Source organism: Artemia franciscana, chromosome 13 (assembly GCF_032884065.1).
Source record: "Artemia franciscana chromosome 13, ASM3288406v1, whole genome shotgun sequence".
NCBI lineage: Eukaryota > Metazoa > Arthropoda > Branchiopoda > Anostraca > Artemiidae > Artemia > Artemia franciscana.
In genome coordinates, this window is record NC_088875.1 from 42,907,618 (window position 1) to 42,920,964 (window position 13,347).

The 13,347-nt window shown below is 36.6% G+C and overlaps 1 protein-coding gene across 7 annotated transcripts in view; it reads left to right on the forward strand.

Moving 5' to 3' along the window:
- The window catches only part of LOC136034964 (zinc-regulated GTPase metalloprotein activator 1-like), a 157,375-nt gene that overhangs the window by 74,306 nt on the left and 69,722 nt on the right, over window positions 1-13,347 (forward strand). For all 7 annotated transcript variants that reach the window (XM_065716518.1, XM_065716522.1, XM_065716519.1 and 4 more), the window contains one exon: window positions 6,945-6,989. In XM_065716518.1, the coding sequence (XP_065572590.1) occupies window positions 6,945-6,989 (45 nt within the window). The remainder of the gene's footprint in view (window positions 1-6,944; window positions 6,990-13,347) is intronic.

The following is a 13,347-nucleotide window of genomic DNA, read 5'->3' on the forward strand; positions in this document are numbered from 1 at the left end:
CCAGAAATGGCTAACAAAGTGCTTTTTTTGGTGAAACATGGCACTTTACGATGGCGTTATCAAGGCAAATTCCCAAAAGAACCTTAGAAATGATAAAGCGCTGCGAAAGGATCCACTAAGCCATTCTCTGTTATGTCACAGTAGTCTGCTAATTCTACTGATCAGTGGATAACTTGATGCTTCCTAAGGGGACTGGGAGTTGGAGTGTACATGAGAGTGATTGTAAACATCCATTTAAGGGTTTTTGACCATCTGCTTTTTTGCTTACCAGCCTTTCCACTGAGGAACTGGAACCAAAAAGTGCTATTACTTGTGTCAAATGGCACTAACAGATGGACTTGTCGAGATAAATAAAAAAAAACACGTATGTTTGGCTAATAGATTTTAAATGAGTCAATAAGCATCTCTATGTGATGTCGTGACAGCCTACTTACCTTGGTTGGGAAATAAGGAGACACGTCAGTGCTCGCCATGCAAAAAAGTGATTTTCCCCCCTGTTCGTGGTTCTCTTGTCTATGGTTTTCGATCATGGTGGTTCTATTCGTGCACTATTCGTTTCTATTAGCCGCCATTTTCAAGGGGTTTTGAGGTCTTGTATAGAATTCTCATAAGCTTGTTTCCGCAATAAACTTTCAAACAGTTCATGGTAATGAACTGTAAGTAAGGAGAGATGTGGCTCAATAGTAACCGAAATTCTAATAAACAGAGTCTAGATAACAATAAATGCATAAAAAGAATCGAATTTTGATGCTTATTCAAAATGTGTAAAACTCACCAAATTTAATGGCACCCATCAAAAGTTACGAGTCTGAGAAAATTTACAAACTTTTGAAAAAGGCCTTAAACACTCCCAAAACATCAAATAATCTTAGTGAATATTACGGGAACCGTACTGTAGAGTTTTCAAACTTTTATGTACAAAATAAGGAATTTCGCATTTTTTGCCAGAAGAAAGATCAAGGATGCGTGTTTATTTGTTTTTTTTTCTTTTTTCAGGGATGATTGTATTGAACTAGAGATCGTGCAAGATTGAAAGAGGGCTTATCTGATTGGAAATAAAAAGTTCTAATGCTCTTTTTATGTGACGAAAAATAATGGAGAGCAGCATTACCCCTCCCATGCTAATTTTTTCCCCAAAGTCACCCGATCAAAATTTTGAGATAGTAATTTTTTCAGGATATTCGAAAAGTTTGTCTTTGAGGATGACTTAAACCCCCCACAGTCCCTGGGGGTAGGGCTGCAAGTTATGAACTTTGCCCATTGCATTGTATAGTATTGGTTATCCGGAAGTATATAGACATTTTTCAGGAGGATTTTTCTGGTGATGGAGAAACTTTTCATGAGGGAAGGGAATTTTGCATAGAGGGTGAGGCGATTTCCCAGCGTTATTTATAAAAAAACGATCAGAACCTGATTAAAAAAAAACAAGTTTTTTCAGCTGGAAGTAAGGAGCAACTTTGAAAGTTAAAATGAAAAGAAATTATTATGTATATGAGGAGGGTTGTACCTCCTTAATAACTCGCTCTTTAGGCTAAAGTTTTTAGTGTTTGCCATGTTGCCTACAAATAGTAGGTCTATAATTCATCAGTGATGTTGCAATTGCATTCAAGCTCATTCTTCCTTATCTTCTAATGAGATCAAACACTATGTCTGGAATTTTCTATAGATGGGGAGTACTGAATAACTGTAACAAAAATCAGACTTATGTTATTGTAAAATTACTATTAATTTAAAAAGTAAAATTGATATACAAAACGTTAAAAAAACACGTTTTCTTTTAAGTAAAAGTAAGTTGCGACATTGAACCTTAAAACGAACAGAAATTATTCCATATTTGAAAGGGGCTGTCCCATCCACAACGTCCGCTCCTTGTGCTAGAGTTTTTTATTGTTTTAAAAAGTAGAGTTTTAGTGTAAAAAAAGTAGTAAAAGTTTAGTGTAAAGACCAGGGCGTTGAGGAGGGGACAGCCCCTTTCGTATTCGGAATAATTTCTGTTCTTTTTAAGTTTTGATGTCGCTCCTCGCTTTCAGTTAAAAAAAACTTTTTTTTTCTATTTAAATACTATTAAGGTCAACCGGAATAATAGTTATCATTCCTGAACGAACGACACATGGCGGATTTTTCTTGCTAGACACTTGTTTATGATAAAACGCGTTTTCAACTTTCGGTTACTATGAGCCGTGGTTTCCTCTTTGGTAAATTGCAGCTATTGCTAAAATCATGGAAAGAACGTGAAGAATGTTTTGACAGAATCATCCAGTATGCCGAAAAATGTGGACACCAAGAAAATTAAGTAAATTAGGTGTCCGCACGCAGTGCCGACACCTTGGAGCGTTCCCCCTCCCGATCTTACGACACCTTCCTCACGCCCTTTTAGCTGTGCTCCTGACAAATTGAATTGCTTAAGACGAATTTTGATAAGTTTTTTATTATTTTAAAAAGTAGAGTTGTGACAAAGAGGCAATCTTTAGCGTAAAGAGGAGGGACAGCCCCTTTCATATACGGAGCAATTTATGTTCGTTTTAAGTTAATTTAATTAAGATGAAGAACGTTATACTTTTATCTCGTTGCTATTCTGTTGAGCAATCATGAAACAAGGTTAAACTATTCTGTTGAGCAATCATGAAACGAGGTTAAAGTGATATATTTTTGATTCCCTTTTAACTTGTATTTTATATGATGTTTCCATTAGGTACTGAAAAGAAAAACATGAAAAGCCATAGAAATGCCTCATATTTTGATAGTTTGATTAGAAAAAAAAGTAAAAGAAACCCTGTACGACATATATCTCTTGAATTCAAAGGTATTTTTAAGACGTAGATGAAGCCTTATGTTTGCTTTAAAAATACGAGACCTTTAATAGAAAAACATTCATGTAATTCTACAAGCAAAAAAGCACTTAAGTTCAGTTTTAACTGGCTTCTTCATTGGCAAGGAATGATACTGAATGGGAAGCCATTTATTTCTTACTTCAAAGATGGACTTAAGGGACCTACCAAGGTCTCTTGATAGGGCATAGGTAACTTGTAGGAGTGGAAACTACAGCTAATGTTGAACAAAAAATCTTTGATTTTTTTACTTAGTAATTTTGTTTCTTTTTTTTGGGGGGGGGGGAACTGAGATCTTATGGTTGTTTTTATGCTAATTTTGACTCTTATGCTAATTTTTTCTTATTATTGCACTAAAAAAAAAAAAAAATTCTAATATTTGGCGAACACAAGATGGCGTTGGTGTTTTTATGGCACTTGGTATTAACCAAGTGACATATAGCAGTCGCCAATTCTGTCGGTCTGTCTGTCGGTCTGTCGGTCTGTCTGTCGGTCCCGGTTTTGCTACTTTAGGCACTTCCAGGTAAGCTAGGATGATGAAATTTGGCAAGCGTATCAGGGACCGGACCAGATTAAATTAGAAATAGTCGTTTTCCCGATTTGACCATCTGAGGGGGGGGGGAGTGGGGGCCCGGTTAATTCGCAAAAAATAGAAAAAATGAAGTATTTTTAACTTATCAGCGGGTGATTGGATCTTAATGAAATTTGATGTTTGGAATGATATTCTGTCTCAGAGCTCATATTTTAAATCCCGACCGGATCTGATGACATTGGGGGGAGCTGGAGGGGGAAAACCTAAAGTCCCGGTTTTGCTACTTTAGGCACTTCCAGGTAAGCTAGGACGATGAAATTTGGCAAGCGTATCAGGGACCGGACCAGATTAAATTAGAAATAGTCGTTTTTCCGATTTGACCATCTGGGGGGGGAGTAGGGGCCGGTTAATTCGGAAAAAATAGAAAAAATGAAGTATTTTTAACTTATGAGCGGGTGATTGGATCTTAATGAAATTTGATGTTTGGAATGATATTGTGTCTCAGAGCTCTTATTTCCCGACTGGGTCTGATGACATTGGGTGGAGTTGGAGGGGGGGGGGAACCTAAAATCTTGGATCTAAAATCTAAAAACCACTTAGAGTGGAGGGATCGGGATGAAACTTGATGAGAAAAATAAGCGCAATTCCCAGATACATGATTGACATAATCGGAACTGATTTGCTCTCTTTGGGGTAGTTGGGGGGGGGGAGTAATTCTTAAAAATTAGAAAAATGAGGTATTTTCAACTTACGAACGGGTGATCGGATCTCAATGAAATTTGATGTTTAGAAGGATATCGTGTCTTAGAGCTCTTATTTTAAATCCCGACCGGGTCTGATGATGGGGGCGGGGAGTTGGGAGGGGGAAACCTAAAACTTGGAAAACACTTAGAGTGGAGGGATCGGGATGAAACATGGTGGTAAAAATAAACACAAGTCCTAGATAGATGATTGACATCACGGAACGGATCCGCTCTCTTTTGGGTAGTTGGGGAGGGGGGTATTTCTGAAAAATAAAAAAATGAGGTATTTTTAACTTACGAACGGATGATCGGATGTCAATGAAATTTGATATTTAGAAGAATATCGTGGCTCAGAGCTCTTATTTTAAACCCGACCGGAACTGGTGACATTGGGGGGGGGATCTGGGAGGGAGAAACCTTAAAATTGGAAAACACTTAGAGTGGAGGGATCGGGATGAATCTTGGTGGAACAAAAACACGAGTCCTAGATACATGAGTGACATAACCAGAACGGATCCGCTCTCTTTGGGGTAGTTGGGGGGGGGGGGTTAATTCTAAAAAATTAGAAAAAATGAGGTATTTTTAACTTACGAACGGGTGATTGGATCTCCATGAAATTTGATTTTTAGAAGGATATCGTGTCTCAAAGCTCTTATTTTAAATCCTCACCGGATCTGGTGACATTGGGGGAAGTTTGGGGTGGGGAATCCTAAAATGATGGGAAACGCTTAGATTGGAGGGATTGGGATGAAACTTGGTTGGAAAAATAAGCAGAAGTCTTGCATACGTGATTTACATAATTGGAACGGATCCGCTCAATTTTGGGGGGGGGGGGGGGTAATTCTGAAAAATAAGAAAAATGACGTATTTTTAACTTACGAAGGAGTGATCGGATCTTCATGAAACTTCATATTTATAAGGACCTCGTAACTCCGATATCTTGTTTTAAACCTCAACCGGATCAAGCGTAATTGGGGGGGGGGGCAGTTGGGGGGACCGGAAATCTTAGAAAATACTTAAAGCGGTGAGATCAGGATGAAACTGGATGGGAAGAATGGAAACCTGTCTAAGATACATGACTGACATAACTGGACCGGATCTGCTCTCTTTGGTGGAATTGGGGGGGGGGGGGTAATTTTGAAAATTGAGGTATTTGTAACTTACGAAAGGGTGACCAGATCTTAATGAAATTTGATATTTAGAAGGATCTTGTGTTTTAAAGTTCTAATTTCAAATTCCGACCAGATCCTGTGACATTCGGGGGAGTTGGAGGGGGGAACCGGAATTCTTGGAAAACACGAAAATTGGAGTATTTATATCTTACGAATAGACGATCGGATCGTAATGAAATTTGATTTTTAGAAGGAATTCATGTCTCAGAGCTCTTATTTCAAATCCCGACCAGATCTTTTGAAATTGTGGTGATTTGGAGGGGGAAATCTTGGAAAAACACTTGGAGTGTAGGAATCAGGATGAAGCTTGGTGGATAGAATAAACAAATGTCCTTGATACGTGATTGACAGAATCGTACTGGCCTCGCTCTCTTTGGGGGAGTTGGGGGAGGGGTTCAATGATTTGGCGAGTTCGGTGCTTCTGGACGTGCTAGGGCGATGAAAATTGGTAGGCGTGTCAGGGAGCTGCACAATTTGACTTGATAAAGTCGTTTTCCCAGATTCGACCATCTGGGGGGCAAAAGGGAGAGGAAAAATTAGAAAAAATTAGGTATTTATAACTTACGAGTGGGTGATCGGATCTTAATGAATTTTGATATTTAGAAGGACTTTGTGACTCAGAGCTCTTATTTTAAATCTTGACCGGCATTAAGCCTCTTATTTTCCTTTTTAAATCAATCTATTGATTCATAGAATTTTGTTAGAGCTCATACCATATGATCTCTTGGCTCTTAGCTCTTCTCGCCTCGTCACAAGTGCCATATGAGCTCTTAGCTCTTGTTATCGTCATAAGTGCCAATTATCAATATTAAATTATCCATACTTTTTGGGAGCCATCATCTCGGCAAAGATGACGCTTCTCATGGATGCCATCAGGATATTGTTTATGTTAGGGCAATGACAAAACCCCCAGAAATGTACCGGTATATTAAGGGTAACTGCCCGAAAAGCATGATATTTTTAACAAATATTATTTGGGGCCTTCTTGTATTTTGTTGTTCTAAGAGACTGGAGTCGGAGGGGGGGGAGTAAACTGTAAAATTGAGGAGCTAAGATTTCAAAAAAAACAACAGTTTCATGGAAGGTAGTCTTTCTCGTGAGGATTTGGTGTTCTTAGTTGACTTACCTTTCTACAATAAAATTTTAAGTATAACAGTATTTTAGTAGATTTATTTCGTCTAAGTCTATCTAGAAGTCCTGCATAAATGTGCCGTTATATTGGGGTTACTAAGTTATTCGAAAAGCATGATATTTTCTACGAATGTTAAAAACTTGACCTCTCTGTAGTTTGGCCTGTCAGGATACTGGAGTGGAGAGGGGACAAACCCGTAGAGATGTACCGTAATGTTAAGGGTTAAATAAAATTCGCTGAAAAGCATTGCGTTTTGTTTCGAGGCTTTTCTGTATTGTTTGCTTTTCAGGTGACTTGAGTGAGAGGGGGAGAAACTTAACCCATTCTGTGAAATTAAAGAGCTAAGATTTACTTTCCAGAAAGGTCACCCTAACACAAAAAAGCTGTAAGGTTTCGCAAAAGCAATCTTTCTCCAGGGAATTGGTGTTCTTAGTTGACTTACTTTCTACAGTAAAATTTGAAATATAAAACTAATTAGTAGATTCATTTTAATTAAGAATCTGTATCTTAGAGTCTTAGTAACTTTTACTTTTTCAGGCTAATCAATTGTCAAGCAGAAATTATCAAGACGGAAAGATCAAGGTGGGTGCATATTTTATTCTATCCTTGAACACACATTTTTTAGTTACCAAAAAGCCCTTCTGGTGTATTACATACAGATAAATTTTTCACTCCAAAAACTTTTTTCTCATATTTTAAGGATCTTGAGCTTAGGAATTATTTTATTGCCAAGTAAAATAATATATTATTTTGTATTTTTACGTTTCTGTGAAATTTAGAAAAAATTAACAGTTTGTGGTAACGAACTGTAGTAAGGAGCAATGCTGCTCAATAGTAACCGAAATTGTAAAAACGGAAGTTTTATATCAGTAGATACATCAAAAGCATTGGCTTATTATGCTGATTCCAAATATAATAAGATTCATTAAGTTTAGTGTTACCCATCAAAAGCCTGAGTCTGAGAAAATTTGCCTGATTTTCAAAAAAAGGGGGAAGCAATCCTTAAATCTCAAGGAATCTTAATAAAAATCAAACCATCAGATTCAGTGTATCAGAGAGCTCTACTGTAAGGTTTCAAGCCACCATCTATAAAATGGGATTTTTTTTTTTTTGCCAGAAGAAGGATCACGGATGCGTGTTAGTTTTTTTGTTTGTTTGTTTTTTCCCAGGGGTGATCGTATTGAACCAATGGCCCTAGAAGATTAGAAGAGAGCTCATTTGAACTGAAATTTAAAGTTCTAGTTTCCTTTAAAAGTACCCAAAAGACTAGAAGGCAGCTAGTGCCTCTTCCTCCTAAGCCCCCCTTCCTTCAAAGTCGTCTGATCAAAATGTAGAGATAGCCATTTTTTTCAGCATAGTTCAAAATTTCAATAACTATGCTTTTGTTGATGGTATGACTCTACTTAGTCCCTGGGGAAAGTGATGTAAGCAGAATGGGGCGAATCTGTGTTGCGTGTATTGGTATCGGGCGTTCTTTTTTTCAATCATGGCTGTTTTGCCTTCTATATGATTATGCGAAGAACCTGTCTTTGTTAAGGCTGAATATGTCAATTCTTAACCAATGTTGTTTTTCCTACTATGCCAAGAAATCATGATTGACCGCCAGAACTTGAGTGATCTGGAGGTGGTATTTTTTTTAGGATGGGATTTTGCAGGGGAGATGATTTTCTACGGGAAGAGTTTACCATAGAAAGGAAAGTGGCTGAGGAAAATTTCTAGAGAAACTTCACACCAGGGGAAGGGGGTTTCCTGGCATTATCTGAAAAATCGTCACAAATTAAGAAAAAATCAACTGGAAGTAAGAAGCAACGTTAAAACTTAAAGAAATAACAAAGAGAGATAAAACTCCACAAAAAACTCTAATAGCTTCTTTTCCCTACGTGGATCAGTAGCGACAATTGTATTTGTTATTACTGGTGGTGGTTGTATTTGTTTTTAGTTTAATATTTTTTCTTTTTATTTTGTGCTGAGGACGCGTAATTGAGATAGAGGCGAAATATCTTCGTTATTTTAGTCTTTTCTCTCTACTGGCCGCAGTCTTGTTTGAGATTTTTTTTTTTTTGTGGAGTTTTATCTTTCTTTGTTGTTTGTTGTCATGTTTGGCCAGTTTGGCTTAAGAACTTTCATAAAATTTAAAGTGAATACGAGAGGGCCTGTCCCCCTCGTAGTAAAAACTAAATGAAAATATCATGGCAGTTTCGCTATCTTGTGGTGTATCATGGATTTTCTGGCATTATTTGTAAAAAGATTGGAAATAAAATGAAAAAAACAAGTTTTTTCAACTAAAAGTGGGGAGCAACAATAGAACTTAAAACGGACAGAAATTAATCCTTATGTGAAAGGGTTTGCCCCCTCCTCAGTACCCCATTTTTTACGCGAAAGTTTTTATTTCTTTAAAAAAACAGAGCTGTGACACAGAGTCAAATTCTAGCGTAAACAGCGAGGTACTAAGGAGAGGGCAACCCCTGCTCCCTAGATTTCGAAAAAGACATTCCCCCCTTGTTCCGAAAAAAGACATCCCACCCCATCCCGAAACATGATGTAAATGTAAATTGTTTGTGCTTTTGCCTCCTCCCCCTCTCCCCCTAGGATAAATCCTCTGGACTCTGTTTAATTGTGTTTAATTATTTTAATTGTGTTTAATTAATCTGTTTAATTAAGTGTTTAATTTTTCCGCACTCGTAGATCTATTTATTACTCATTAAAAGTTATAGAAACACTTTCGATGTTATATTCAGTTGTATCCCTGACTACAGCTTTCGAATTCCTACCTCATAATATGCTCATTAAGAAAGTCATTCTCTATAAGTTTTCCATCGAACTACGCCTGTGTTATGTATCCCTAATAAGTTGTTTATTGGTATATTCGAAAATGTTATTGCCTTGAAACTAAAGGCGACACCGGGCAAAGGCCATATCTTGATGAAAGTGTCAGTCCGGAATATTAAGTGTTTCTTAGCAAAAGTTAATATTAGAAAAAGAGATAGAAAAAACAGAAGGCTGGTTTGAAAAAACCTGGATCCCCCTGTTTTGGGACAGGAGTAGAGAAACTTTTATAATTTAATTCTGTTGAAATGATGGTAAAGTTATTAGGTTAAAAAGTATGGGGGAGAGGTTAAGAAAAAGGATGTTTTACATAAGGTTTTTAGATGTCTAATTTGAGGTTTCTCTTCGATGAACTTACCGAATGTTGGATTAACTTGCCACCTGTTAGACAGAATCGTATACAGGGAGGGAGGGGGTGAGAGGCTTGGCACTAGTTCCTTTACCTCCCACGACATTTTTTTTGTTTTCCGAATTTCTGGGCACTAATTATGTAAATTATAAAATATATTTTATTTCAAGATATTCTCCCTCCGAAAAAATGTTTCTTACGTGCCCTTGTAAGATAATCATGCCATTCAGGTTGCCTTTCAACATTGTATTTCTTGCTTATTTGTCATTAATGGTTGGCTAAAAATGTCAGATGATGTCAATTTCAAGAAAGAAACAAGAAAATCAATGAAACTTTGAATATAGGTTTTGGCTATATCGAAGTATTAGGGAGGCTGAGGTGTTTTTAGGGGGTATAGAGGGGGCACTCGTCTCGGGCACAGAATTTTTGGGGTGTAAAAAATTCAAATAAAAATCTGACGGTTATAATCATTTTGTAATTTTGAAATTTATTTTTATTAAAATAAAGTAGAGGGCACAGTTGGCAGTAAGTATAAGCAAATTCACTTCGAAATTTTTATTTTTCCCGTATCTTCATCACCATTGAAAATAAAAGTAAGCAGACCGAATTTTGTTAATTTTAATGTTTTATGTGATATTTTTCATTCAAATTTTTTAAATAAATGGATATTTTTTTGAAATATGGCCTGAAAATTTTTTGGGAGGGGGGCAATAATCAAGATTTTTCCTGGGCGCAAGAGAGGTCAGAACTGGTGCTTTTGGGAGGAGGGCTGGAATAAAATTGTGATGTTTTATTATGGTATATCTTTTTCTCTCAGCTATCGAATTGATCCAACAGTCGATAAATCACCCTTTTTTACAGACAAAAAGCGAAATAACTTAAAATTTTGGCTGTATGGATTGTTTTAGAAAACAACCAAGATTTAGGCCTCTGATGGTCAAGAGTCTAAAAACTGTCACTTTTTACAAATAAGGTGAGGTAATTTTGCTCCACGGATGGTTTTGTACCAATCATGTTATATGAATTTGTTTTGCGGTGAATAAATTCTAAGATGCCAAGAAATTTTAAGAAACAGCTTTCACATATCTTTTACTTTTAAATAAGTGAAAGTGACTTATTTTAGGACTGATCTTAGTTGGGTATTCGTTTTTAACATATTTACTACAAGTCTCGTAGCTACTCTGATGCAAAATGTACCTGTTTGCCTTTAGCATCGTAGATCCTCCTCTCCCCAAGCTATGCCAGTTTGGGTATAACCCAAGCTATGCCAGTTTGGGCATAATTAATGTTTTCATATGAATGAATTAATGCATTTAATACCCCTCAATGAAAAAACAGATGGAGCACAAAAAAGAAGAAAACTAGACACTAATTCTTCTGATACAAACAAAACAAAACACGACAACCAGAAGCAAATTTCGACTAATGCTGTAAAACCTCGGCCCACGGGTAGGACTAGACTGACGAATTCGGGGTTGGTTTCACCGTACTGGCACGTAACATACCTATTGTTTGTTCATGGTGGTATACGTAGCTAAAAACTTTGCATAATTGTTGTACACTAACCGCAATTTCAGTTTATTTGTAGCCGTAAAATGTGCCAAATGAGCTAAGGTACAGATAATGAGGCAAAACCATATACATGCCACTATACAGCTATGCATAAAAAAGGACCGCTTCTGAAAATGAGAAAGCAGTAACCACCACGTCTCTAGTATTGACCTTCCAATTGGAAGGCCCAGATATACAATGCCATTTGCGAGCTCAACAGTAGAATCACAAAGTGTGACGCTCCGACCAGCATCGGACTTCGAATTAAATAGCAGTACCTTTTAGACCTTTCAGCATTAAACCGGATTCCAAAATGGCATTCTCTTGTTGTAGTTTGACAGAACTAACTTCTAGCCCACGCGGACACCGAATCAGGTTCAGTATGTCATCCGCAAATCCAATCAACGACAAATCAATACCAAGCAGAATATAAGTTAATGTGAATTTGATTGTAGTAAACAGTTTTTTTTAAATGCTGTCAATGACGAAATAGCACCTTGTCTTACCCCCTTCTCTACCGAGAGAAGGGTATTTGTAAAATAATACATGAGGCTAGTACACTCCTTAGCTAGTAGAGGGAGCCTAAAGTTCCACTTTCATATTTTCATACAATGCAGCCAGCGAGGCTAGGATGCAGGAAACAACGTCAATCAAACCAATATCCAGTATAATCTCCTCATGAAGAGAATCTAATGCGTGCCTCACATCATGATCAGCTAAAGCAGTACTTTCATTGCATTCTTAAGCATCAACCAAAGCAGATGCCAAGGCAGAAATTGCATGGCCGCACCCAAAGTGAGACTGAAAGCCGAACTGACGGGCCTGAGCTATACACTTAGTTCGCAAATCTTCAATTATCAAATTCTGAAAAGTTTTACAAAATACATTTACAACCGTTACTGGGCGGAAAGACGAACACTCAGAAGGAGGTTTATTTTTAGGGATAGGAGTAAAACATCCAATTGAAAAAGAATAAGGGACTAATCTTATATTGAATAGCATTTGGTAAAGGAGGACTAAGGGATCCATAAACAATTCAACACACAACGACCAATGCGGTGCAGAAATTCCATCATATCCTCTAGATTTTTTTTTCTTTAGTTTCCCAATTATAGAAATAATCAGACTCTTTGTAATAATAATCAGTCCTTGACTATATGAATGCTCAGAAAAATCTTGAAGTTTCACTTCATAACTATTTTGAAGACGCGTATTTGAAGCAGAAACTTATTTTTATGATGCTCAGTCTACGAAGAAATTTGTATAAGACGGAGTCTGACTTGGGACTAAGGGGTGGAAAAGGGGCAATCGCAACGATGGGGCCCAATCGGGCCCCGTGTTTGAAAGGGCCTGGTGCCGCTATAAAAATCAGAAGTATCAGAAAACTCGTTAAGAGCTGTAATTATGTTTTTTGCAAATGACGTCATATAGTAAAAATCGCAATGACGTCATGACGTGACATTAATAGTTATTAGAAAGACATCGTTATAACTTTATATGAAATTTGATTAAAGAACAAAAAATTAGTAACTGCAAAAATATTTGCATATTTTTTGACAAGATACACAACAATTCAAAAACCTAAAAAAAAAGAAAACAAGTTTGAAGCTTAGTAGAAATCGTTGTTACAAATTGGACTGTCGGTAATAATCTAATATCTTTGATTAGTCTGAGTATCAAGAGACATTAAATTGCGTAAAGAGCAAAAAACTGGTAATTGAAAAAATATTTGCATATATTTTAGCAAGAAATTACAACAATTCAAAAACTTTAAAAACGAAAACGAAAAGTTTCAAGCTTAGCAGAAATCGTTATTAGAAAACATCAGTACCGGATTTCTTTTCCTATAAGTGTGTGTAGTGTCTTTTTGAGACATGAAAAGAAGTTAAAAAAATGTTAAAGTTCAGTTCAGAATCACTAAAGCTATTATGTAAACTGCAAAAATATTTTCGATGCCTGAGCAGTAATTTTAATGTTTTAATTCAAAATAGAATAATGCCTGAAAATTTTAAAACTGTTTTTTTTTTTTAGATAAAATCCACTCGCTAAGCTTACAGGTTTGAACGAAACCAGTTATATAATGTCAGTAGGAAGGCCCACAAAATGAAAATTTGCAATTATTACAAATGATAATTCTATATTTTGACAAAGGACTATAAGAGTTCAAAAACGTGAAAAGAGAAAACCAAAAGTTTGAAGCTTAGTACATATTGT